The following is a 27,040-nucleotide window of genomic DNA, read 5'->3' on the forward strand; positions in this document are numbered from 1 at the left end:
TGATACGCTATTTATGTAAAAAAAAAACAAAAAACAAAACAAAGATAGATTTTCTAAGTGTGTTGATGCTTTATATGGCCTGAGAATCTCTGGAATATGCAAAATGCATAAAAATATTTGCCTCTGGGGAGGGTTACCGGCTGCTGGGCGAGGGGAAGGAGGCAGATTTAGGTTTTTTACTAGATATACCCATCATGCTTTTTGAATTTTGTACCATTTATATATGAACTATTTAAAAATATCAATGAATTTACAAGAGAAAAGGCACAATAACAACACAAAACCCCAGTAAGCCCACAGAGACTTGATTCCTGTTTTTTTTTTGTTTGTTTGTTTGTTTTAAAGAGCAGAGGGAGAAGTTTGGTTTATTTATTGTCCTGATGTCTTTCTCCACCTTCAAAACCACCATTGTGTATTAAGCAGGAGATCCTAGAATCTAAAGGAAGACCTCCAGATGAGGGGAGACGACAGACCTGAGGCCCTAGGTTTCTGGAGGCAGAGACCTCTGTCTCGAGACCTGTTGTTTAAAACCTTCCCAGTGTTCTGATGTGTTTCCAGACCATGTAAATGCAAAATGCGGAGAGGGGGGCTCTTATTGAGGCCACTTGCACTTTGTACATTTGCAGCTTGAACGTAAAGAAAAAAGGACGACAAAGGAGACAGAATTCGTACAGCAAAGCATGTTTAAATGAATGCATCCCTCTTATTTCATCCCGCTTTCAGGCTGCTCAAAGAGACAAAGCAATAGTTTATCTTGATTTGCCGTCAGGAATTGAAAGGAGCACAAACAGAAATATTACACGATTTAGTGTTTCCTAATGAAAAACGTAACATTTCGTCAATCACGTAAAAAAGAATTGTATCCTTCTATATAAATTGGCACGAGAGTGCATTGTCCGTATACCTTAAAAGCTCATTATGCTGAGTAACAATTGATTTCTTAGAGCAAAATATCCGCAGAAATTGGTGGTGCGTCTAAATTTCATGGGTTCTGAGTTACTGCAATAGATAGAGAGCAGGAAATGTTTGGAAGCTGGAAGGAAATGTTTTGGACAATATGGGAGGACTAGCTGGTGGTAGGGGGTGGCGGCGGTGGGGACAGAAATCAAAATTCCTCAAGCCAGAGGTGGGTTTTGGGCAATGAGCTGAAAGTAGTGACAGAGCAGCACAGACTTGGGGTGGGTATACAGGCTGGTGTGCATCTGACGTGTTTAGGAAAATTCTATATTGAAGATGTAACATCAAAACAAGTTATTTACCCCATGGCCTTGGTCCATTTAAGGGCAGATGTTCAGTACTATCCCTCTGTCTGGGGTCAAGTGCAAAAGTGCTTCCCCATGCTTCCTGCCCTTCTGGTCATTTCCACTTCAGCCCCTTTACTATTCCCACAGAACCCAGCAGCCCGGGACAAGTAGAGCCCCGTATTTCAAAGTTGGGTTCATGGAGAGGAGATACAAGTAACCACAAACCCCACGAGTAATCCCACGCAAGGAGACTGCTCGGCTTGGGTCTAAATGACTTACATTTTTCCTCGCCTGAATTAGCCAGTAATTGCATGTGGGCAGACTTAGCCAGAAATGGTCTAAATGATCAATTAGAAGGCAAAAAGGAGTTCCTTTCTTTAAAGTTCAAGGGTCCCTGTTGAAGAGCCCTACTTCCTAAGCCATGCTCACATGGGCCTGCGCCCAGCTCTCTGGTGCCTGAGTATATTGTACATTTGCCTAACGATAATGAATTGAGTCCTTATTTTGCAGGAAAATATAGGGCACTTCCATTACATGCAATCAAGCAAAAAGGCTGCAGAATGTGCCACTCCATTAATTTTAAACAGAATTCTTCCCAAATGTCACCCTGAAACCAGAGTATGGGGTTATTACAAATCTGAAGGAATTAAGAGTAATTTTCATTTGTACAAAGTAGTTGAGGGACATGACTCCTGCCACACACACAATTAATTGAGTTAAATTGGATTAGCTGATGTCAGTGTGAATCACTAAGCCCTGACACAGCCCGCCTTGTGGTGAGGTGGGGGGGGGGGGTGGCTTTTCCATCTCGGAGAGTGCAGGTGCACACCCCACCCCCCAACCATAGAATGTGCAGAGTGTACTGTGATGGGCTAGTTATTAGCAAACATGTTCGAAGAAGGAAAACAGATGCCAGCCTCTGGCGAGTCACTGAACCTCTCTGAGCCTCAGTTTCCTTATCTGTAAAAGGGGATTATATATAATATTTGCTTCAGTGGGAATCATGACTACGTTGGAGCACTTAGCGTGGTGCCCGGCACATAGTTTACGACCATTAAATGGGGACCATTACCTTTATTTTCATCTTCTGAGGGGAGTCTCTTGGGCCTAAACTGGCTCCCAAATCACACTGAGGAAATCTGGACCTGGCACCAGGATGGGCACAACGGCCAGTCAGTCCCCAGGGCCTGGGAGGTGTGAGCAGGCCCACTGAGTTACGGATCCGTCCTTCCTAACTTCAGGCCTGCTATCCTGGGCGGTAGCTGGGCTGGTGGGAGAGCACAGAGCTGGACGCAGGAACTAGCAGGCTCAGGCGGTCGGGGAGTGGCCCGGTGTGCCCCTCACTCCACGTTCCGGTACTTGGTGAACAGGTTGTACAACACTCGCAGTGTGGATTTCAGGTCACAGTTGACAATGTCTGTGTGGAAAACAAAAACACACATTGCTTCAGTGGGGCCACAGAGCCCACGGCAGGTGTCCTTGTCCCCTTCCTTCCACCACCCACCTCCTGTGCCCAGCGTGGTCCTGCGGTGGACGTCCCGCCGCCTCACCCCCTGGATATCACCTGCTGCTCCTGAAGAGCTCCCAGTCTGGCTGGGAGAGAAAAGCACCCCCCACGAGACAGCCACGGGCAGGTGGGTGGTGAAAGATGGGCGGTGTGTACAGCGAGAATCTGGAGCAGGGGCGGCAAGGGGCAGAGGTGCTGGGCGAGGGGGTCTCGCCTCTCGTGGAAATGAAGCAGACCCTGGAGCATGTGGGCTTTGCTCTGGAAACATCTCGGGTGAGGGGCCCCTGCCCCATTTCCTGAGTGTTGCTTATCCCTGGGGCTCCTTTGCCTTCAGCTTCCTCCATCAGGAGGAGCCAGCCAGGAGTCGTGTGGAGGGCCAGGGGCACAGAAGCCCACCGGGCAGACAGTACTCGGTAAGCAGGTGCCATCGGGGGACAGACAGCTTCCACTGGAGGGTGGAGCAAGGCAGCTGAGGCTGGGAGTTTGTGTTTTCAGGAAAACTCTGGCATGGGTTCCCAAACTTTTATACAACCATCTCCTCCCTCCTTCCCTTCTATTTACTGGTCACCTTCATTCTCTGCTTGCCCCTCGAGGCCTTGGAAGCTCCTCTGCCCTGCGAGGCCCCTTCCTTGCCCATGTCCCCTCCACCCCTGGCCTGCACTCACTCCCTTGGAGAGCTGTCCTCTGAAGAACCAGAGTAAAGTGGACACAAAGAATTCTCCCTACTATCTAGGAGTGCACATTTAAGTAAAAAATTGGGAAAAGCAAAAAAACCAAAACAGAAAAACCCAAAAAAGAAAAGGCAAGAGCTCAATGACTATGAAAGTTGGGACAGTGGTAACATTTAGGGAAAAGGCTGAGGATTCTGTGGCTGGAAGGAGCACCTGGGAGCTGGGTAGTGGGGACATGGTGGCTTGTGGGATATTATTTCCTGGACCTGCACGTTTATGTCTTATGGACCTCTCTGTATATGTGGTGTTTTGCACAGTTAAGACTGATCTTTAAAAACCTGACTGTGTAGAAGGTCAGATGAAATAAATGATGGAAGAGGAAATAAAAAGTACTCTGGGATTCAAAGCCGGGAAGGAAGGGATTGGGGAAGACATCCGAGCTCTAGCCACGCCTGGGTCAATAGGAACAGGGTCTCTTGGAGAGCAGGCAAAGCGGGAGGCCAGTGGCTCCAATGGACTGGGTTGTGGCCTGCAGGTCTTAGCCTGGGGACCCTCGCAGCTGTGGCTGTCACAGCCAGCATGCTCAGGCCCCAGGGTCCAGGGCTCCTGCGACCCCCTCTCGACCTCATCCCAGCTGGGCTCAGACCCTGCTCCAAGCTCTCCCGCTGATGGACGTGCTGATGGCCTTCCTGGGAGCACTCGGGAGGCCTGGAGCTCAGTTTCCCTTTCTGCCCCCATGTCGGTTGGATTCAGGCACATATCGGGCCTCTGCTGACATAAGGCCCTCTCCAGCTACTCCACCCTGCCCATCCAAGGCACCCTCTGCCAGGTGGAGGCCTATGGCCTGTGGGCTGATTCCTGCTTTTCCTGACTGCTTGCTGTTGAGTGGTTCTTAAGTTCCACTCAAGTCAAACATTAAGAAGTCAGAGAAGGAATTGGAAAGGAGAGACGGACAGAGGAGCTCAGCAAGGGAGTGAGCATGACAGGGGTGGTAGGGTGGTGCTGGGACCACTGCCACAAGCTCCTAACTGGGCTCCTTAAAGCCTCCTGCCCTCTCTAATCTATGCGACCCACTGTAGGTAGTCTGTTCAGTCTCTGGGTATGGTTGTGCAGGATGTACACTGCACAACTTCAGGGTGTGTTGTTCATATTTCCAGGGCATCGTTACCATAGGTGCAACGTAAATGGTGCCCCTTGATGTTGTGCAGCTCACAACTTGTATGGACTATGTATCCAACCATTTCACTTAAGCTAGGGTCCTAAATCGTGACTCGGCAAGAGATGATGTGAACCCGGCCCACCTTCCCAGTCTCACTTCAGGCCACACTTCCCCTCATTCACTCTGCACAGGTCATGTGGACTTCCTTTTACTCCCTGGCAATGGCTGCACTTCTCCATCATCTTGGCCTCTGCACACGCCGTGTACCTAGATTACCTTCCCCGGATAGTTGACTCCTCATCTTTCTGCAGACCTCAGCTCAAAGTACCATCACCGTAGGGAAACCTTCCTGACACCTGGCCTGGGTGAGGGTACCTTGCTTTAGGGTCTCAAAGCACCCATGCTCCCCTTCAAGGCACTCACTCCGGTCCTAAATCAGTCATTCGTGTGCTCATTTGACCCGGTCTGCCTCTTCCCTGGACTGTGTGTGCCTTGATCACAGACAGGCAGTCTTGCACGCTCCAGCACCTGGCCTAGTACCTGGCATGCACAGACCTCAAAGCGTATGAACAGACAGATGAATAAATGATTGCCCAGGGTCACGTGAGCCAAGGAAGGAAATTCATGGAAGAGAAGATAGCCAATAGGGCTACGTGCTCCCAAGTGGGTAAAGAGCTCCCGGGCACATGGCTCCAACTGGGGACTCAGGGAGGGAGCAGAGCCAGGTGCAGGGGGAGGTATTACTCACAACATGGGCAGACAGGCAATGGAGGCAGTGGGCCTGGCCACCAAGGGGGAACTTGGGGTAGGGCATACTCATGGAAGACAGACAGGGATGGAGGCAGGAGGACTTGTTTTCCCCTTTTAAGGACAGGTGAGTTCTGAGGTTTCTGGAGAAGGAAAATGTTCACTATGGGAGAAGGTCTCAAGCTGATGATTTAATTTTAAGGCCCGCTAGGGCTTGAAGCCCATCTTCATGATAGTTGTGTAACCCAGTTAAGTCATTTAACTTGTCTGAATCGGTTTCCTCACTGGTAAAATTGGGTTTTATGAAAAAAAATCTAGAACACATGAAGGGCTCCCTAAATGGTAGTTCCCTTCCCCTTTGCCGTCTTTGCCTGTTAACAGAGCTGTTGTGTACAGCTGTGCAGCCCGTGTACTGCACAACTCCAGGGGGAGCCTTTCATAGAGACTAGGCCCTGCTCCCTAAGAAACCGGAGTCCCTTAATCCTATAGGCCATCACTGCCAGGTGAAGGGGTAGGGGGTGAATACAGCCAGGGACACTGCGTATTGTCTGTTCTCATCAAGGAAGCCAACTGCCACACAGTTCCCAGCAGTGGATGGGCTGTGTCAGCCAGGAGAGGGGCTCTGGATTCCTGGGAATGAACTGTGACTCCATGCTATATAAACAGAGGCTCTGGAGAGTCCTGGCCTAATAAACTGTGTGATCAGTACCTCAGTACTGCTCTGATGGCCTCTGCATGCTGGCCCAGGGTCTCTCCCCGGGAGCAGTCTGGTCGGTGGGGCTCCTGGTTAGAAACAACCAGAGCAGAGCCTGGCTGGCTGGCTGCCACCAGGGGACACAGAAATCAGACCCAAGGCTACTCCAGGGAGAAAACAGCCTCTGGGCAAAGGGAAAAGGCTCAGTGTGTGCTCCTCTCGCCTGGTGGCATTAGTGACTCTTCTTAGATGACCATCCACAACGGGTTCATGGTCCTCTAAAAGATGCCGAAGTCAAAGGAAGGGAAGGGGAGCTCTCTTCACAGTGGCAACTCCATCTTTACCCAGAGGGACAGGGCCCTGTATGGTCGTGCCCTCCATGGCCCTGTTTGTGCCAGCAGTGTCCCTCATCCCAGTCTGGGACAGTTGCTGAGGCTCCTTCTCTGAGCTTCCCCACTGGGTCCCCAAATCTCTTGACCAAGGTGAGAAGACACCTGGTAGCTCAGTGCCACCAGGTGGTGGGGGGTGGAATAATTTGGGCAGTCACAGGCTGGCTACTCTACTCGAGTGGGGTGAATCCAGCCTCCAGCCCCATCCTGATGGATCTAGTGGATCCTCAGTCTCTGCCTCCCTTACCTTTCTGCTCCCCATTCCCCACCGGGATAGGCCCCATGCTCTGCAGATGGGTCATGTTGGTGTTGGCCTGCTACCCTATCTGCTGATCTTGCTATTTTCTGTATATATATATATATATATATATTTTTTTAATGTAAAGGTGACAAACATCCAGAAAAGTTCATGTAACATATATGTGCAGTTTTAAATGCTTGAAAGAGTGCCTCCACCACCCACGACAGAAGCAAAACATTGTTAATACGGTCACAAACCTCTCTCACCCGGCAAAGGTAACCGCTATCTAGACTTTTATGGTGACTATTTCCTCCTCCTCCTTCATAATTCCACCAGCAATGTATGTACCATTAAATAGCAGAGTTTAGCTTTGCCTGTTTTCATGCTTTATGTCAATGGAATTGTGCTACATGTCGTCTTTTGCGATTTTTTTCTTACGTTTATAGGATTCATCTGGGTGGTGTGAGCTGTTCATTTTTGTAAACCATTCTGAGGTGTTATTGGTTTTATTGAGATAGAACTATAATGATCTGTAATTAGGCTATTGTGGATATTCTGGGCCTAGTTTCCTGGTGTACGGACATGCCTACCTAGGAGTGGGGTTACTGTGTCAGGTGGTGTATTAGTTTCCTATTGTTGCTGTTAACAAATTATCACAGGTTTGGTGACTACAAAAGAACCCCAACATGTTATCTTATAATTCTAAAGGTCACAGTCCAAAAATAGGCTGCACTAGGATAAAATCAAGGCATCTGCAGGGCTGCAATGTCTCCTGGAGACTCCTGCGACATCAGTTTTCTTGCTTTTTCTAGCTTCTAGGGGCTAGCTTCCAGAAGCCTGCATTCTTTGGCTTGTAACCCCTTCTACCCGCAAAGCCAGCAATGGCTGTTTGAGTCTTTCTTATGCTGCATCACGCTGACGCTGAGCCTTCTGTTTCCCTTGTGATTATTCCGGAACTATTCAGATGCCCCAAGATCCTCAATCACATCTGCAGAGTCCTTTTGCCATATAAGGTAGCATATGATCAGGTCCTGGGGTATTAGGGTGTGAGCATTTTGGGGGCCATCAGTCTGCCTACCATATAAGGTACCGCAAATCTTCAACCGTATTACATAAAGACAAGCTATTGTTCAACAGTGGTTCTATTTCTGTTCACACCAGCCGTTTCTGTTGCTCCATGTCCTTGCTAACACTTGATATTGTCAGGTTTAAATTTGTGCCACTATCTGGTCTGCACAGTCTCTCCTTAGGGAAGGGGAAGAGAAATGGAGCTATTTTCTGTATTTCCAGCCACTACCCAAGTCCTTTCCAGAATGAATCGATCACTTGGACCTCAGCGGCTGTCACCTGTCTGGATTTTTTTTTAGCATTGCTTGAAGTCTGGCCCCAACTTTTCGACTCTTTAAATTGTAGATATCCCATCAGCCTGCTGGCTGACCTACAGGCTTCATTCCTGGCGAGTACTAGGTTATCTTCTGAGTCCCCAGTTGGCTAGAATGTCAGAGTCTTGACCATATCCAGTGAAGAGTCTACTTGAATAATAACAGGGTAGGTGTGTGCAATGGAAGACAGGAGGTATTATGTCCTAAATAAAAAGCCACCAGCTTTATGCCAATATTTCAACTGCTTCATTGGCCGTGAGCTTGGTGCTAATGCTTGGGCTACGAGAAGTTATTGAAGCCTGGGCACCAAAAGTCATCTGGGATGCACACCCAGTTCCCAGGAGATTTCAAGGTGCGACGGAACTTTGAATGTCAAACAGCACGGCAGACAATGCACTTTCCTGACCCTAAAAACATTTGCCATGAAAAATAAAATGCCTCCACCACAACCAATTTGATTTTGAAACACCCTCAAAGAACTACCCACATTGGCACCTTCTGTAAAGTCTGCAGCATTTACTACCGAACTTCACTTTCCAGGTAGAGGCACGGGGGCAGAGGGAACGCTGGGGTATACACCTCTCCCCAAGTACAACTTCACAAAATGCCATTTCAATTCTTTACGCACTGGAAATTTTCAGCATGGGCATGATGCCCAGCGTAAGAACAAATAAAACAGATGTGTTTTTCCATTGCATGGGTCAGGAAGTTTCATATTAAGCAGTTCAGTCAGTTAATTGTACAAGAAATGTCCTCTAAATGCTGAAATATCCCTATCGGTTAATTGATACTGGGAAAACTCTCTGTTCTAAGGGAAATGAATGCCTGAAAATGGACGTAGCGGGGGAGTACTTCTGATTCATGACCAGGAAGTTTCCTATTAAATGGTTCACGGAACCAATGGAACACGGAAACAGAAACCTTGGCCAGAACTCTCCTGCAGTCTCTTACTCTGAAGCGGGATGCTTGTCATCCGGCCACAGGGCATTAGGATGGCCAGAGTGACCTTGGCCTGAGAGGGCCCCTAGAGGGACACCAACCTTGCTAGGGGCCCTCTGGCGATGGCAGCCTTGGCAGTGACCAGGCGCCTGGTGACAGAATAAAGGATTGGCTCTTGTTGGCCAGAGCTGAGGTAGCAAGGTCTGTGACGAGGCCCGACCCGGGGAGCCAGCCCATATCTGCACAGTCCACCCCTTCTCTCTGGTTATCCTGCTTTCCCCTCCGGCTTCAAGTAAAGGCAGGCCCACAAGATACTGTCCTCCACCCTTTACTCTTCCCTGCATGCTCTCGTGTTGCTGGGTTTCCACTAAGCGGGAGGCTTCCAATTACATAACCCCGGCCCTGATCTTTTCCCCGAACTCCGGTTCTGCTTGGTCAATGCCTTAGGTTTCCAAGGCTGACATCCTTATGTCCCCTGCCAAGCTGGCTTTTCTTCCTGGGTTCCCCAATGCCGCTGATGGTGCCCTGCTGCTAAATATCTGTTTTTCACGCTGACTTGCAAATGATCTCTCTGGAACAGAGCTCTGATCACATCATTGGGCTGCTTAAGAACCTTCCATGTCGGGTGCCTGCGTGGCTCAGTTGGTTAAGCGTCTGCCTTCAGCTCAGGTCATGATCCCAGGGCCCTGGGATGGAGCCCTTCGTCAAGCTCCCTGCTCAGCAGGGAACCTGTTTCTCCCTCTCCCCCGCTTCTACCCCCTGCTCATGCACGCATGCTCTCTCTCTCTCAAATAAATAAAAACATAAGAGAAAAAAAAAAAACCTCCCATGTCTCCCACTGCCTACAGAATAAGGTCTGTACTTTCTGCCTTGGCATCAAGTCCCTCCAGGACCTAAACCAGCTCGCTTCAGCCTCACCAACCATTATTCAATTCGTACTCTTACTATTCCAGCCCAATAGGTAATTATTTACATTCATTATCAGGTGCCAGGTGCTCTGCATCAGACATCATCCCATTGCATCCTGCCAGGTGCATGTCTCTAGGAGTTCCATCTGTACAGACCCGAAAAGGAGGCTCAGAGATGGTAGGTAAGTTGCCCAGGGCCACACAGCTGTTAGGGTGGGGCCCAGATCCAGGGCTGTCAGGAGCTAAGCTACAGGCTCTGCTGTCTCACAAACAGAGCTTCTCCCCATTCTCCAGACGGGACTTTTGCTTATGCTGTCCTCCTATCTGGGGTGCTGCTGCCTCTGTCCCCATCTCCAGATATAAAAGCCCTATCTACTCTTCCCGGCTGAGCCCCGCTGCCACCATCTCCACCAAACCGTCTCTACCCAGATGGATGTGATATCACATCTCGCTCTCTTAGCTGCACCTCTTTCATGGCAGTTGTCATTCTGTTGTGGTTACTCAGGTATATCTTTTCTCTCCCCTGAGGGCTGCAAGTGCGTTGAGGTCAGGAACAGCCCACCCCTCTTGGCATATCACCATCTACGGGGTCTTGTGCCCCTAGACAGCATGCACCCCCCTCCTGATGTGGAGGTATGGGTGGAGGAACAGGCACAGCAATGGGGAGGGAACACACCCAATCCTTACTTGTCCGCTTTCCTTTAAACAATTAGGAAAGTGCAAGCAAAAAGGCCCACGAATGGAAAACAGAAAATTATCTGCAACACAGTGTTGACTCACCAGTGCTGATAAAATGGAATATTTCAGTTGGTAAGTCAATAAATGTCCGTACCAAGAAGACTCCCGGGAGAGATGTGCCTCCCATATGCACAAATGCACACAGCTCCAAGTGTGAGCAGGGAAGGGCTGCTTGAGCAGTCTGGTCCTTCTGCATTTTTATTCAGCCCTACATTTGCAGTATGAACCCAACAAATCAGGCCTCCTCTTCGGGCAGAGTTGGAGTGAGCAAAGAATAGGAAAGGCAACTATGCTCAGAGCAGAGCTGCTGGTGGGGACCCCTGGACCCACCCCTGCCTGGCCAGGACGCAGTTATTTGACAGGTCAGCATCCTGTCCAGGGACAGAAGAACCTGGAAATTAGGCACAGGGCAGTTCCTGTGGCACCTTGGCTCCGCCCTCCTCTGCAATCCTGTGCATGGGATCTTTATTTGTAGTTCACAAAGGACCTCCAGGACTGAGCAGTATGCTCCGTCCCACCTCCGCCTACAAATGGCAAAGACGATTTCAGAGAAGAAACCCTTCCCCTGATGTCAAACATGAGGCTTGCCCTGTGCCCTAAAGACCTGTGCAGGGGAAGGGTTTCTGAGTCTTAAACCCAGGGAAGAGCAAAGTACCTTCTGGCCGTGGTTTTGGCTTTTCCAATCCCCCATCTTGCATGAGCTCGAAGGCGAAGGAGACGTTCAAGACCTGGAAAGAGAAACGCAGTGCCTGGGTCATGGTGCACGGACTCCTGGACCCTGGGAAGCGAAGGAGTCGACACGACAGCCAGAAGGGCAGAGGCCGGGTAAAAACGAGGCCTGAATTTGGAGGAGAAAAGAAGCTACCAAGATGCGCAGGCCGTGTGGAGCTGGCCGGGCCCAGCTGGCTGTTGGTGAAAGGTCCCCGGAGCAGTTCAAGATCATCCTCCTGTCCTACTGTGTTCCCGTGTCAACTGCCAGGACTTTAAACTTTGAGATAGGATCAGATGACAAGACCTGTTCAAGAGGCAGAGTGGTTTCTGCTTTGGACCAAATGTCCCTTGTCTGGCGGGCAGGCGGTGGCAGTCCGGGAGCCACATCGGAACTCGGCTGAGCGTGAGCCTCCGGCCTGGCCAGCCTTGCGGCCACCTTGCCCGTCAGGTCTTGGGGGGAGAGGAGGCTGGGCCGTGCACCCCGCAGGAGCTAGGGCGCCGGGCCAGACAGCAAGGGAAGGGAGAGCCGTTGAGGGTGCTCGGGGGTCTGCAGGGCCCAGCTCAGCTGTTGGTCAGAACCCAAGGCTCTGGGCAGACGGGAAGCCACTGCCTTTTCCCTGCATGGCCCCAGCAGGGTGTGGGCGGACGACAGTGGGCCATGCGGCCCGAGGCCTCCCGTAATGTCCCCTCCCCTTACCTTCTGTTCAAAGCTGTCTGGGGTCAGGAAGAAGCTGTGCAGGGGCACGAAGTAGCCCTCCAGGAGCCCCATGAGCAGCACCAGGTACACCCCATCTGCAAACTGGAGGGACAAGGCCAGGTGAAGGCGCTGGGCCCTAGAGCCCCCCAGGCAAGCCCTACCCTGGGGCTCATCAGTTGCCATGTCAGCTCCTGGAAGGCTGCCCCCCAGGTGGGCTGCTGGCAGGGGGTGAGGGGTGGTAGCCTCGGGCAGGAAGCTCTGCTTTGCAAGCAGCCCCCCCCCCCCCCCCCCCCCCCGCCCCGCATCCAGCTGGCCCAGCACAGGAGCCGCAGCCCATGTCCTGGTTTGGGCTGATCCAGTGTGTACTGCACGCTGACCCTGAGCCCATCCCTGACCCGGCAAGGGGACCACAGAGATAGGTCAGGTGCGGCCTCTGCCCTTGAGGAGCTCGGGTCTAGCAGGGAGACAGATGCGGAGGAAAGGCAGCAGCCACTCTGATGGACAGAAGCACATTGGCCTGTGTGACATTGACAGAGGCCCCCTATTCCCACTGAGGACAATAGGGAAGGCTTCTGGAGGTGGCACTGCCTGGAGGCCCGAGGGAGGAGCAGGAGTAGCTGGCAGGGGAGAGGGTGCGAGGGAGGAGGGAGAGGGGATCCAAGGCCCACGCCAGGGTGACTTCTGTTTCATGAACAGAGAAAGAAGTCTAGTGTCCTACGGGCCTGGGCATTCTCCTTCCTCACCTCTCACTGTATTGCTGTTTGGGAGGCAGCAGCGTGGCTGTTGCAAACGTGGGCTCTGCAGCTAGGCCTCCGGCTGTCCTACTTATTAGCTGTGTGACTTGAGGAAGTTACATAAATTCTCTGTGCCTCATTTTTCTCATCCATGAAGTGGGATGATGATGGTACAGTACCTACTCTATGGGGTTATCTGAGGATAAACCGATTAATGTATGTAGAGTGCCTACATCACTGTCCGGCATGTAGGCCGCACTTACTAAATGTTAACGATTGCGATTACTATCTGTGAGGACGGCAAAGCAGTCAGGATATGACTTGCTGGCTCTTGCTGACAAAGAACAACTGTGTGCTGAGCGTCACAGCCAGAGGCTTAGAGCCTGGTGGCTTCCATCAAGGACAGTTGGGAACCTGGTCTGAAGAGCAGTAGACTCCTGGGTTAAGTGGGAGGTGCAGGTGTTCTGCTGACGGGAGGACAAGGAGAATGTGTACTGGGCTTTGTGAAGGCAGTGAGGGCCTGTGGGATGGGGGACGTTTGGGCTGAGTAGGTGTTCCATGGATGGAGAACAAAGACCTAGAGGTCAGATGCATACCTCAAATTAGAGAACCTTTTATTTATTTTTAAAAATATTTTATTTATTTATTCATGAGAAACACAGAGAAAGGCAGAGACAGAGGCAGAGGGAGAAGCAGGCTCCCCGTGGGGAACCTGATGTGGGACTCAATCCCAGGACCCTGGGATCTCGCCCTGAGCCAAAGGCAGATGCTCAATCACTGAGCCACCCAGGCGTCCCTAGAGAACTTCTTAAAGGAGGTGGAGCCCCCCCCACATCTTTGTGCGCAAAAGCCCCAGGTGCTAAGGAGCTTTCAAGAGGTCAACGTTCTTAGAATCATCTCAAGAAACTTAAAACTAGACAGATTTGCCTGGAATGTAGGCTGGACCCAGTCTGAGCTCTGCTGGGTAACCAGCTTGTGACTCAGCCTTCATGATGGATGTACTGGCTGGTCTTGGACTTGACCTAGGAGCAGCTTCCATCCAGCTGGCCTTCAATTCCAGTGGGGGAGGGCCCAAGCCTGACTCATCCCAGGCTATACCAGGGCAGATATTAGAAGAACAGACCCCGGCATCTGTGTCAGAATCAAGGCCCTCCCACGGAGTGAGTTAACTTCTGGGCCTCTCTTTAGTGGTGGCTGGACTGAGAATAAAAGAACCCAATCTGTCTACTCAGGGGAGGACCTTGAATTAGGGTCAGGGTTAACTCAGAAAACTCTGAGAGCTACTGACCTAGACTGTCCTACCCCTTTCTGATGGCTCTGATGACTTGGGTGGTTGATCCACAGACAGACCCCTGGCAGAGGCTCCTCTCCTAACACACCTTACCCATGAAAACTGAAGTGGGAATTTCAGAAATCATTCTAGCATTCTCAAGGGCTTATCACTTTTCCAGAGGGTTCCTTGTTTTCCAAAAGAGTAACTAAAGCTCATTTTATAGAGTGCAGACACAAGACACAGGCAGAGCTCAGTGACAGATCTGGGAATTGCCTTAAACATAACACGAGGTGCCCACATCCTCAAAACCATACTTGGGTTTATCACAGGGGCACCTGGGTAGCTCAGTTGGTTAAGCGTCTGCCTTTGACTTAGGTCATGATCCCAGGGTCCTGAGATCGAGCCCCACATCGGGCTCCCTTTTTAGTGGGAGAGTCTGCTTCTCTCTCTCCTTCTGCCCCACCGCCCACTTATATGTGTGCGCACGCTTTCTTTCACTCACTCTCTTTCTCAAGTCTTAAAAAAAGTTCATCACAGATGAAAGGGGTTGGGAAATGGTACAGTATACAGTCTTAAAGTATCTCCTGATAATAATTAATTATAAGGGAGGAGGAAGCTTTACAGTAGCGAAAGCTGGTGGAGACTAACCAAGTGACTACAGCTACTGTCACCAGTAATGTACGGCCTAATGGACAGAGTGCGTGAGAAGAGCACAGTGTTACTGGAGTGGAACTGTCCCTGAAAATGCATAATCTGAATCTAATCACGAGGGGAAAAGAAAGAGATATCCTATGCACCTAATGGCCTGTACTCTTCAAAAACATCAATGTCATGCAACAGATGGCTGGGGATTTGTTCTATATTAAAAAAAGACTAAAGAGAAATGACCATTAAAAGCTTGAATGGGTGGCGGACACTGAAGGGGGCACTTGACGGGATGAGCACTGGGTGTTATTCTGTATGTTGGCAAATTGAACACCAATAAAAAATAAATTTATTATTAAAAAAATAATAAAAAATAAAAGCAGCCTGAGTATATTAAGACAACTACATTCTTTGACTCAGATGATATTGTCAAAAGTAGTCAAATATCAGCAACTTTATGTGGTTCAACCTAAATAGATCAACATCCTGATGTTGCAATTGCTTGAATCTGATAATTGCAATGTGATTATTTAAGACGATACTTGTTCTTAGAGATGTATCCTGAAGCATTGGGGGTGGGGTGGGGAGGGAGAGAAAGAAACTCTGCTAACTCTGTTAGCATTTAGCTAACAATGCTAACAAATGGTGTATGTAGGTGAAGAGTATATGGATATTCATGAGAATATTCTTGCAACTTTTCAAAATAAAAAATTAGAAAAAAGTCAACATTTCATGCAGTTCACCCCTCTGAGCAGAACAGAAATCCCCGTCCCTCCTGGGAAAGCTTTAGCATCAGTATGGAAAGCCCTCTTGGCGGTGCAGGGATGGGGCCCTTAGAACCATGGCTGCACTTAGGGCTTGTTACCCACCTGGGTTTCCAGTTCTGTGACCTCCAGGTTCAGTTTATTCAGATGCTTGTTCACAAAAGTGATGAGTGTCTAAAAGAGAAGCACAAGCCAGGCATGAAGATGGAGACCCTTGTCACTGTCAGACCCTGGAGGCACCTCTGTGACTCCACTGTGAGGACAAGGACCAGTGTGATAACAGTGTGGGACAAGGCCTAGCTAAGGGTGCCAGCCAGGGATCGCTCCTGAGCTGAGTGAGAACGAGCAGCCTACGAGGCTCTTCTGCAAAGCTCCTTGAGTTCGCGGGAGAGGACTGCCCCCATGTTGGTGGTCCCATGCACTGTGTGGTTCAAATAGCCAGTTTCAGGGCTGTGAAAGGGGCAGGAAGTCCCAAAAGAGCAAAATGCTAGGTGCAGTGTCCTATCCCAGGGCAGAGGGGCCAGAGAAGAAATGTCCTCATAGGATCCCTTCTTCTAGACCGTCTGGGGCAGGTGCCTGTGTCTGGAGAGGAGGGAGGTCTGAGGGAGGAGGCCTGGTTGGCCCATGGTGCAGTGTGGGTGGGAAGACAAGGTGCTTACAGCCTCAGAACCCCCAGGAGACACTGTCATCCTGATGGGAGAAGAAGGGAGGAGATAAGGCATCCAGTAGGAACAAGACTGTAAAGTGTGCATCAGGCAGGAAAGCCCCGAGCGCAGAGAGCCGGTGAGGACATCAGTTTCAGGAAGCTTGCAAGCTACTGGAGTGGGGTCTAATGTTTGGCTGCATCTCCTTTCCCTCCCTCCCAGGCACCTCTTGCTCACCTTTTTCACTACATTGAGTTTGTCTGGTGCGTGGTCAAACAAGGTGTCAAAGGCATCACGTTCTGGAAAAACAGAAAAATGTAAAGTGGAGCAAAGACCTGCTTCCTGGTGAGAAAGCCCAGCCAAGGTGGCCGCACCTGGAATTCCTCAGTGCATGAAACAATACTGGGAACTCTGGAAGCTGGGTTTGGGGCAGGGATTCGGGATTGATTCTCAGCTTAGAGGATTTTTGTTTCTCTCCCCCCCCCCCCGCCCCCCCCACACACACACTTTCTAGGTCAACCCTCTTTAGGGCTGAGGTTGAGGGGCCCTGGCAGGCAGTCTGACTTGTGAGTGGTCATTTCTCTTCAGTATTTATATCCATTACATCATGATTTAGTCATAGATCTAAAGTGTTTCCGAAACTTTTTGGAGGCAGAAAGTTATCCAAATACCAAATCACTTCACCCCCTAATTTTCCAAACCAGGATAGCCACGCCAAACATCATGGTAGCGTGCACGGCCGATTGGATGGGAAGCCTGGGAGCCCCACGACAGAATGTGTGCTCTTCCTCTTGAGTGACCTAGTCACTTCAACCCTTGTGCCTCAGTTGCTGCTTCTGTAAAATGCCATCTGAAGGTAAACCTCCCCCAGGCGTGCTATGAGGATGAAAGAAAAGAATGTATGTGCCTGTGTGCTGTAAACTTTGAAGTGTCTGCCGATCTGAGTTTATTAGCGTTACTGGGGTATCTCACACGTTATCCACAGTAAACACGGGATGGTAGAAAGAGGCAAAGCCATGCCCCCTGCTTTCCTTGCTGGAGCCCCCAGGCTCTCTGAACTCAGAGTAAAATAGTGCATAGAATTTGGAGGCAGGAAATGAGAAGAATGTCCAGGAGGGGCCTGGGGATGGGAAGTCTGGTGGTCCTAGGGCCTGCCTTTTCCTGCTCTTGCACCGATGAGTAAATCTGGGACTGCCAGAGGGGTGACTGAGGTCTCAAACATTCACAGACTGTATAAACAAACGCAAAGTTCTGGGAAATGGGAGCGGGTATGACGTGTGATAAGGAAAGAGGGACAAGACGGCTTCTAGAAGGCTGGACTGAGGGGGAGAGTGGACTGTCCTGAGTGTGTACGTGCACCTCTCTACTTCCACAGCACGCTTAGAACATGCCTGCCCTGCCGAGGCCCAGGGCCCCTCTGGAGCCTGGCAGGGTCCACGGTCCAGGTGCTTATGAAGAAGACTGTGCCACTGTGGCTGGTTTTCCTCTCCCCCCACCAGTAAGCAGACCTTTCCTCCTAAGTGGCCCCGTCACCAGGCTGGTGCAGACACACACGCAGGAAGCAGGCTGAGTGCCTGTTCTTCCCAGCTGCTGTAGAATTAACTAGACCCCCGTGGCAGCCACCAGCACCAGAGGATAATCTTATGCAACTCACCATGCCTTCCGGAAAGAGCCCTGCAGGAGAAAGAGAAAGAAAACAGAATGAGTCTTCTCTGTCTGCCCTTCACTGAAAAGCCTGCAAAGCTCCCTTCCTTGGCATTTTGTTCTGCACGAGGTCTCCAATTGTCAGTAGCCTTTGCCCCAGTACCACCTGTTTTTTCCCTCTGCTACACAGATATGCTGGTGTTTGCACAAAGCCTCGTATGAGTGATATTTGAAGGACTATTTGTTGCTTCAAGTAAAATCCCACTGTTGCTTATAGTTGGGAAGGAATGTCGGACTCGGGGTTTCAACACTCCCACCCATCGCGCTGCCCAGAGTGTTGTGGGCACCTGCCTGGGGACATCAACTTCGTCTTTGTCCCGTTCGTTCTGTGATTCCCACCAGACTGCACCTGCCATTGACTCCAAATCAGTTTTTCAAAGAGGGCAGGAATTGGAACCATACTCATAGCAGGGAAGCAGCAAACCACTAACAGGATGAGCATTAGAACAGACGACGTAGATTTACATCTCACAGAGCCACTTGCTTGCTGTGTGACCTTGGGCAAGCTATGGAACCTCTCTGGGCCCCAGCTCTCTTATCTCTATAAAACAAGGATGGTAATGGTAAATAGCTCAGTAGATGTTGTATTACATGATTTAATAGGTAGAAAGGTTTTAGCATAATTCCTAGTATATAGTAAGTGCTTGATACACTTGTTCTCAATGTGTTTTTGGTTCCTATCCTATTGATTTCTTCTAACTGTACATCTATCACCTATGAAATGATGACTTGGGGGTAGTGTAATGGAAAGAACAGTGAACTTGGAGTTAACTGCTGGATAGACCAAGGATAGCTGCTTCTCCATCTTTGGGATGTGGGGTCTTAGGAGGTGTAGGCGTTGCTTTGTGTATGTATTGTGAGCGTCAACAAGTGTGAAAGTGCCTCATAAACTGTTGTGTGCTGCCATTGTTGGACCTCACCTCCACCTTCGTGTCTGTGTGGGAGGGTGGCAGGGGGAAACCACAGGGAGCATGGTAAGCAGCTGGGCGTGATTACTCTGTACAACCCAAGTTCATGTTGGGTTAAGGGAGGTCAAGGGAGGGGGGTCAAGCGGGGGTCAAGGGAGGCTGCCGGGCAGGCCGGGGCCAAGGGAGATTTCCTCCCACCCCACACAGGACCCAGGCCAGGGATTGGTGTGCCTTGTGTATCAGCTGCCCTCTTGGCTGCCAAGACCGGCTCCCAGAGTGATGTGGGGGCTGCCCAATGGGTTCTTCGCGGGCCAGACACTGGGCCTCTTGGGAAGGGCTCCTGCCCATCTTTGCCCAACCCTGGGCCTAATGAAGACACAAGCATGGTGTGGTCCAGACAGGCAGCACCTGGGACCGCCCTCAGCCACCACTGGGGAAGCAAGGTGCCTCCTTGCTTGGAAGGCATGGGTCGGCTGTGATGGTGGAAAGACAGCCCTTCAGGGCCCCGCTGTTACCACAGTGAATCCTCACCACCTCTCTGGTTAGGAAAACACTCCCCAGTTCTGAGATCCAGAAACCCAAGGTCTGGGCAAGTGGCACAGCCTGGATTTGGCCTCTGAAGTCAGGCTGGCTGACAGCTCCCTGCTCTTTCCACTTTGCTCTTGTTCAAGGGAACATAGAGGAAAGTTGGGGCAGCAGGGGATGCTGAACACGTACTCTGTGGCTGGGGCTCAGGCCTGCCCCATGATCTCAAGACCCCAGCGACCTGCTTTCTCTACCTAAGAACAAACTTCGCTGCCCCATGGCAAACCTCTTAACATGTTCTGAGATCCCGGTTGCTTCACAGAAATGGAAAAACACAAAACACCAGCCCACCACTCTGAGGCAGGAAAGGGCTTTCTGGGTCATGGCACGTGACCAAATAAATCAGATTCAGAAAAAGAAGAAAAATGTCCTTTTGAAGGTTCACACTTTAAATTCAACCCCATGTTTATGGCATGACGATTTCATGCTGGTTGGCTTTTTTGGGCACACTTTTTTTCCTGGAGTGCCACAAAATTAGAATTTTTCAATCACTGCTAATTCCCTCTCCCCACTTCCCCACCCAAGTTTGTATCTTAAGCATTGAGAGGCATGTTTTGAATGCATGGAAAAGGCTAAACTATAATCATTGGCTGAAGTCTAATCCCTCTTGCAATCCCAATAAATGAAAACTAAATATCAGCAAATGGATGAATTTCGGAGAAACATCTGTGTTCCATTACAGAATCGCTGGCAACAATGGTGTTGACATACTCTGTGTTACCAGTTATTTCCTCTTGGATTTGCCGAGACTGGAGGATTCCTTCTCGTTTCTGAAACGGGGGTGGGGAGGCGGGTGGGGAGGAGGAGAAAAAAAAATATGCTTTAGAAAAATACAAAAAAAAAAACTGATTAGCATTCCTGCTATTGAGAAAGTTACTGGTGTTTAAGAAACGAAAGCAGAGAGGAGATAGTGCCAGAAGCAAAACGAGGTCCCCGATTTCCTGGGATTGGACCATACCATTCATACTTAAGTGCAATTAGTGTTTATTCCAAACAAGTTGGCTGTTTCTGGGATGGTGAATCTTTTCTTTCTTTATTGGAAGACATTTTGCTGGAAGCAAACTGTTTGCCTCCTGGAGTAATCCACAGTAAACCAAATGGAAATGAAGGCCAGGGTGTGTCTGCCCTCCAGCTGGGGCCACAGAGGAGAGCCGAGAAACACTTTTAACAGCGGGGCTGGGGTGGAGGACGGAGGTCGATGTGGAGAATTTAAACAGAGGGAGAGTTTTTGTTTTTATTTTTAATGGATAAATGAGGAAGGTTTTCTGTAAGCAGGCAGTCCTCAGGTAACTGGCTTAACTCTCTGAGAAAACGGTAATGAGTCCTTTGGGAGCCCGCACACTTACCCATCTGCCTACCCACCCTCTCATCCATCCATTTGTCTGTCCATCCATCATCTGTCTACCTCCTCCCATCAATTTATTTCATGAATCAGTGTGTTCTCTGTACAAGAACCTATGTTGGACTGAGTGCAAATGCTATGCAACATCTGACATGACTTCTGACCTTGAGGAACACAGAGTAAAATGGGGTAGATGAAACAGGTATGTGAGAAAGATGGCCAAGAGACAGTCTGGGTTTACGCCGGATGGCGCAGCTCAGTATCACAGTAGGATCCCCCTCCACCCTCAAAAGCGTCAAGTGTAATCAATTATGTGGTCATCCCATGCAGACAGGAAGTGCTGAATGCAGGACAGGAGCCAGCACGTTCAGTTAGGATGGTCAGGGAGGGAACTCTTCCAAGGGGAGGGCATCCTTGAGGTGGGACTTAACAAAACACAGAGGAGAGGGCATTCCAGCAGAAGGGATGGCCTGAGTGCAAAGGCAGAGTCAGGAGAGCACAGATGTGTCTGGGAGACTGTGTGGAGGGACAGTGGCTGCCATCAGTCAGGGGAGAGTCAACTGGGTGCCAGTTTGGAGTTTAAACCTCCTTGTGTGGGTAGGGGAGCCAGTGAAGGAATGTTAGGGCTCAGGAAGACCTTCTGATCCATGTGGGGAGGGAGATTCATTTCATCAGGCTCTACAGCCAGCTTCCAGACACCTAGAGGACAGTAGTCCGGGGATGGCAAGCAGTAGTCAGGGCAAGTTCATCTTCTACAAAGGTGGAGAAGAATATCAAGAGGGAGCTTCCACGCATGAGTGTTTCAGCTGGAACCTGCCTTCTTGCCCTCCTGCCCAAACTTCCAGAACCTTCTCTTCTATTCCCAATAGCCACAGAAACTAGTGTCCTTGCAAAATACTTTTATGGAAGGAAAGGTGGAGCTGGATAAACGCCAAGAGTACATCTGCACTAGATTAGGAAGAGCAGATCATCAAAGCAGAAAAGGAAGTAAAAAAGAAAAATAGAGATATCATTTAAAAGGGATCCAATAAGGATAAATCAAGACTTTTTCCCAATGCAGCTTCAACATATGTATAATTTTCACATGGGGCTAATGGAATTCGTGTCCTTGTCTTGTGAGGCTCTTTATAGACATAAAAACTCATCTTCAACTTCAAGCAGAATTCAATACTTTTGTATAGAATGGAAAGGAAATCTGGGTTAAATAACCCCTCACCCAGCATCTGGATTCACCTCGATCTATTATTTCTTGCCTCAAGAAATCTGTGGTTCAGTCAGTGTCTTTTGGCTAATTCTGAGTACTGCTTCTGCGCCTATTTAAGTTGACAAAGCAAAATATTCCATAAGACCTGACATGCATAGGTGCCATTCTGTGTACTTTGTCTTCTTTTTACCTTCATGCTAACAAAACTCTCCACTGATGGCCTGTACCTGAGCTCAAAATAAGGCATGAGATGTGGGCTTACAGTGATCAATGTTTCGAGAAGATTCCACCCCATAATCTTGAATCAGAGTTTTAGAAAATATGAAGAAATGAATGTAAACATTATATACTGGTGAAAATAACACAATAAAGATGGTTTGGATTAACTGGTAAGATGCTTGTACCAGGATGCTCTGGTCTAGTCACATATCCACAGCAGACATAAATGCTTGCCACAGTTGAATGCTCAATACGTGAGGCCAGTTAGTTCCTTGTATCTGCACTTAGCATCTGAACCACACACGTTCGCACCTACCCTGGCCCTCTGGTCACCCTCTCTCTCTCTGCTCCTTAGGTATGGTCTTGCCTCCTGGCAGGCAGGGCCAAGGTGACCATTCCTATTATATCTCCTTGATGTTTAGCAAGTTAGGTACTCACCCAGAAGGTGTGGAAGAAATACTTTATCACCAGGGCATGGCCAAGCAGCTGAGGAGCACCTCACATCCTCTTTCCCTCCACTAACATCTGATCCCTGAAAGCTTAGCTTTTGTCCTGGAGACTTGGCCTGGTGGGGTCAGGCAAAGCCTACCAGCCCTCAAGACTCATCCTCACCAAGGGATGGCAGGGCCGCCATATTGTTTTCTTGTCCAGAGCCCTGGCTAACCAGAGAGCTGCTCATTAGGGCGTTCTCCCTTGCAGCATGTTTACTTGAAAAGAACAGAAACAAGTAAACAGAATGCTGACCTTTCCTAAATGGGCATAAAGTTGGAAAATGAAATTGAATTTGAGTATGTAATGGGGTTAGGAGCAGAGTGAGAGAGTCACAGGGAGAGAGCACACCCTCATTGTGGAAATTACACAGCCATATGTGAATGGAAATTCCATCCAACAATCTGGAAAAGATGACCTGAGATCCCAGCCTTACTTCTCTGGGCAGGTGAAAAGCAGCAGTGCCCTGAATACAGGCACAGCCAGTCAGGGGCTCTCTCAAACACACATGCACACATGCATGGGTATCTGCCTCTCCCCAATATCTGTGCCTCGTTTGTTTATGAACAAAAAATGATTTTCCATGGCTTGCAGGATATACACCCAGGGATATACCTTTCTTGTGATTCTATTGCACACACTTCACAAACATATACACCTCACACCCTCAAATATACAGTACACAGACACCTCCTGATAAAAACACATAAAGCCCAGATGCGTGCCCCCCCCACAAGGCTAGCCCATATTCAAGTATTTGCTCTTCCACCCTTTGCACATGTAACTGTTTGCTGCCCACATGTATCAGATAGTGCACTAACATGCTTTCCAACATAGAGCACACCAAGAACACTCAGCATTGATTCCACTCTGCTTGTAAGAAGCTACCCAGGCTGCCTTAGTTCCCATATGAACTCGGCCTCTATACCTCTTTAAGGGCACAGATGTTTGTAGTGCCATCTTACCTGGACCACAACCACTTGGATGGAGACATGATCTGGGAGTCGGATTGGTGCCCGGAAATACTGGGACAGAGCAACTAGCAGATGCAAGATGGCTACCAGGCTCTTGGCATGAACAGCTGAAATAAAAGATGATTTAAAAATTAGAGAATCTTCTTCCAGGCAAATATAAGCAGATATTAAAAATGTAGCAGTACCATACCCAATGTACCTTTTATCATCCACCCCCCCTTTCCACTAAGGGTCTCACAGGCCTCCCCCTTAGGCCGCCTCATTCTTGGCTAAGTCCCATGGAGCTGCTTCTTGGAACATGTTATTGTTGGATTTCCAATATAGTGCCTCTCCACTCTAATTCAAGTTTCCAGTTGGGACCCGGATAACTGCTGAATTTTAAGATCAGATCAGCCCTCTGCCACCCCCATGTTTTTGTTCATTCTATTCTAACAACCATGAGTATGTCTGCTCTGCATCCTCTTTCCCTTCCCACTTGACTGAGAATTCTCTGGGTTATCACTGCTACCCATGTCCCAAGGCTCTATGCAAAACATGTCTTCCATAAATGCACACTGAGTCAGGAACACTGGATCTTTTCCTTTGTTCAGGGCTTACAGTCCCTTGAGGAAGGCATGACGCATCTGAAGGGTTTTGTTGCTCTTTTGAGTACTGTATATGGTCAGTGTAGGCAGTGCCCCTTGGGGAATAGCTGGGAGAGGATGTTTTTGACCCAACTAGCTTCTACAGCTATTGAGCAGCATGCTAGATGTTAAACCACTTGTAATAGGGAAGGGTGGGCAACCAATGAGTTGTCGTTTCGCAGTAGAGAGGAGAGAGAGTAGAAAAACACTGTGACGTAATGGGTCTCACTTGACAAGCTCTGTATTTGTTTCCTGCTTCATGACCTTGGGTAGGCCACTCAAGGACTTTGAGCCTCAATCTGCTCATCCTCACAAATGGGAATAATAGTACCTATGCAGAAATATGAGTTGTACGAATATTCAGAGATAATATAGGCAAAGCTTCTAGTACATAGCAGATGCTTAGGAACAGTTGATATTTTTTATTATGATTTATAAGAAAATACAATACCTGGCACCTAGGTGATTAAATCATGCCAACCTTCTCTTCTCTCTCACAAAAGGAAAGATTCACCAGATACTTTACCTGCCTTCACAGCTCTACCAGCCTCATGGGCTCCTTTTACAGGGAGGCATTTAAGGAAAGAACAAAAAAATGCTCATTTTGTGTACTTAGTACAAACTGGGCCCATTATTAGGGTGTCCTTTGGTCTGCCCTGGGATTGATGAATCTGTTTCAACAGAAGCTTTAAGAAATCACCAAGAAAAGGAAATGACTCAGACATTCCTTGGGAATTCATTAGAGTTACTTGTTATCACTGCTTTTTCAAAGGTTTTCCACTGACTGACTATGAGCAGCAGCTCCCCACACCAACAAACAGAGATGATCTGCTCCTAACTCAGCCTTCCAGAAGACAGTTTCAGTTCTGGGCTTTTGGGCATCATCCAAAGTTTTACCCCACAGTTACAATCTCCGAAAAGGAGGCTGACGGAGTGTGCTTGCTGCCAGGCAGATGCATAATTGGGTTTGCTCTTCTGATCCCAATGGCCGTACCATGGATCCAGTCACTGCGGATTGTAAGGACATTTGCTAACTCTCTCCTTTTTAATGACAAAACATAATGCTAGAGCAGGTGTGGCCGAAAAGATTGTTCTTAAGTCCTGGTGACATTGTACTTCACGGTCTCACTAAGCAACACAGAGCTATTTTATAAGCACCATTCAGATGCCAGTCTCTTTTGATGAGTGCTCTGTCCTCCGGGGAATTTTTTCAGAAGAAGTAATTACAGTTTCCCTCACCCTCTCTCTTCCTCTCACACACATGCTACATGTGCAAAGATGTTAATTATCATGTAATATATTATCATTTAAAAAAATCTGGAAAACACTGTCTAGTAACCAGAGGGTAGTTTAGACCAGTGGTTTTCAAAAAAAATTTTTTTTTTTTTTTTTATTAAGCAGAGAAACTCTTTAAGAGCCATTAGGCGAAACAGATGAAAAAAGTACAAGTGCTCTGGTCTCCAAGTCCTAACTGCAGCCCACCCACAGCTGCTTCTCTCCTCAGTGATGCCTGAGTTCCTCCTGGCAAATCATTAGGTTGGGTCAAGCATGGTTTAATAATCGCTGCTTTAATAAATCATGGTATGTCCACATAATGGAATAGTTTCCATGCACTGAAAATCGCTGTTGAAACAATGTAGCTATAAATATTAATAACATAATGTTAAACAGAAACAATAGAAATAATGTGAACATATACATTTATGGATATACATATAGAAATACATATGTACATATGTAAGTGTATATACACACACATACAAACATGTGCTTGTGGCCGGGACTCGGAAAGGAATGTTAAAAAAAATGAAAATATGATTGTTTCCTATTTCAAAGTTTTCTGTAGGATAAAGATATGTCGTCTTTCTCCATTAAGATAAATCCTAACAACCTTTGGATATTTGGGTACCTTTCTCACTGCCACATCTGAGTGTCTCCAGGACGCTCTAGCATTTTGCCTGATGCTAGACAAAATCTAGAGCCACTGTGCTTTTGCGCTCAAGTCAGGACAGCAATGTGCAGATTTAGAGCAAGGCCAAGGCTCTACTGTATAAACTGGGCACTTAGTCACTGTACCAAGAGTGGAAAAACAGTGTCAAAGGAGCTGCCGAGTTAGAAATAGTCCTCCGAATAGGAGTTGTGATGGAAATAGAAATTGGTGTGATTTTTTTGGAGGCGATTTGACAATATGCATTATGACCTTAGAAATGTACATATACTTTGGCCCTAAAATACTACTCCTAGGTATTTATCCTAAAGAAATGTGGCTACAAGCAGAGAGAGAACTCATCGGGCTATACTGATGATAGTGGCGGGGAGGGCGGGGCGGGGGGGGGACAGTCTCAAAATCCATCATTAATTAAATAGCTTATGATACATTCATACAAGGTCCTGTTACATAATGTTAAAAGTGACAGACTAATGATCTGTAAAGATATACATCTTCTAAATATACACAGACTGATCTCATCTTTGTAAAAATAAAATACATTTTCATAAGTACATAAACACACAATTATTTATCTATTTCTTACACACAAACACAAGCATGACTTGATGGAGCACACCACCGGTTGGTAAGTCCCTGTCTCTGGGTGGGCAGCTTAGTGCACAGGCTCCATGGCCAGACTCTCTGGCTCTCGCTCCCGGCTCTACCACTTACACCTGTGTGACCTTGGACAATGATACTCCTTTAGCAAATATTACTGTGCTTAGTAAGTGCCAGTCACTCTTCTAGATCCTGGGGATTCAATAGTGAAGAGACAACAATACTCAGCCTCATGAAGCCTACGTAGATTAGTTTCTTAACCTCCCTCTGCCTCTCTTTTCCCATCTGCAAAATGGGGATAACAGAATGCTTACCTCAGATGGTTGAGTGAGGATTATGAGGATCAAAATATGTAAA

At 48.4% G+C, this 27,040-nt stretch overlaps 1 protein-coding gene across 4 annotated transcripts in view; it reads right to left on the reverse strand.

Moving 5' to 3' along the window:
- Positions 1-665: 665 nt before the first annotated feature.
- The window catches only part of PARVA (parvin alpha), a 167,317-nt gene continuing 140,942 nt past the window's right edge, over positions 666-27,040 (reverse strand). For all 4 annotated transcript variants that reach the window (XM_072794040.1, XM_072794041.1, XM_072794039.1 and 1 more), the window contains 8 exons: positions 23,504-23,619; positions 19,996-20,054; positions 17,742-17,761; positions 16,325-16,386; positions 15,549-15,617; positions 12,028-12,129; positions 11,275-11,347; positions 666-2,661 (listed from right to left, as the gene is read on the reverse strand). In XM_072794040.1, the coding sequence (XP_072650141.1) occupies positions 2,585-2,661; positions 11,275-11,347; positions 12,028-12,129; positions 15,549-15,617; positions 16,325-16,386; positions 17,742-17,761; positions 19,996-20,054; positions 23,504-23,619 (578 nt within the window). In that variant the 3' untranslated portion in view covers positions 666-2,584. The remainder of the gene's footprint in view (positions 2,662-11,274; positions 11,348-12,027; positions 12,130-15,548; positions 15,618-16,324; positions 16,387-17,741; positions 17,762-19,995; positions 20,055-23,503; positions 23,620-27,040) is intronic.

Source organism: Canis lupus, chromosome 23 (assembly GCF_048164855.1).
Source record: "Canis lupus baileyi chromosome 23, mCanLup2.hap1, whole genome shotgun sequence".
NCBI classification, from domain to species: Eukaryota; Metazoa; Chordata; class Mammalia; order Carnivora; family Canidae; genus Canis; species Canis lupus.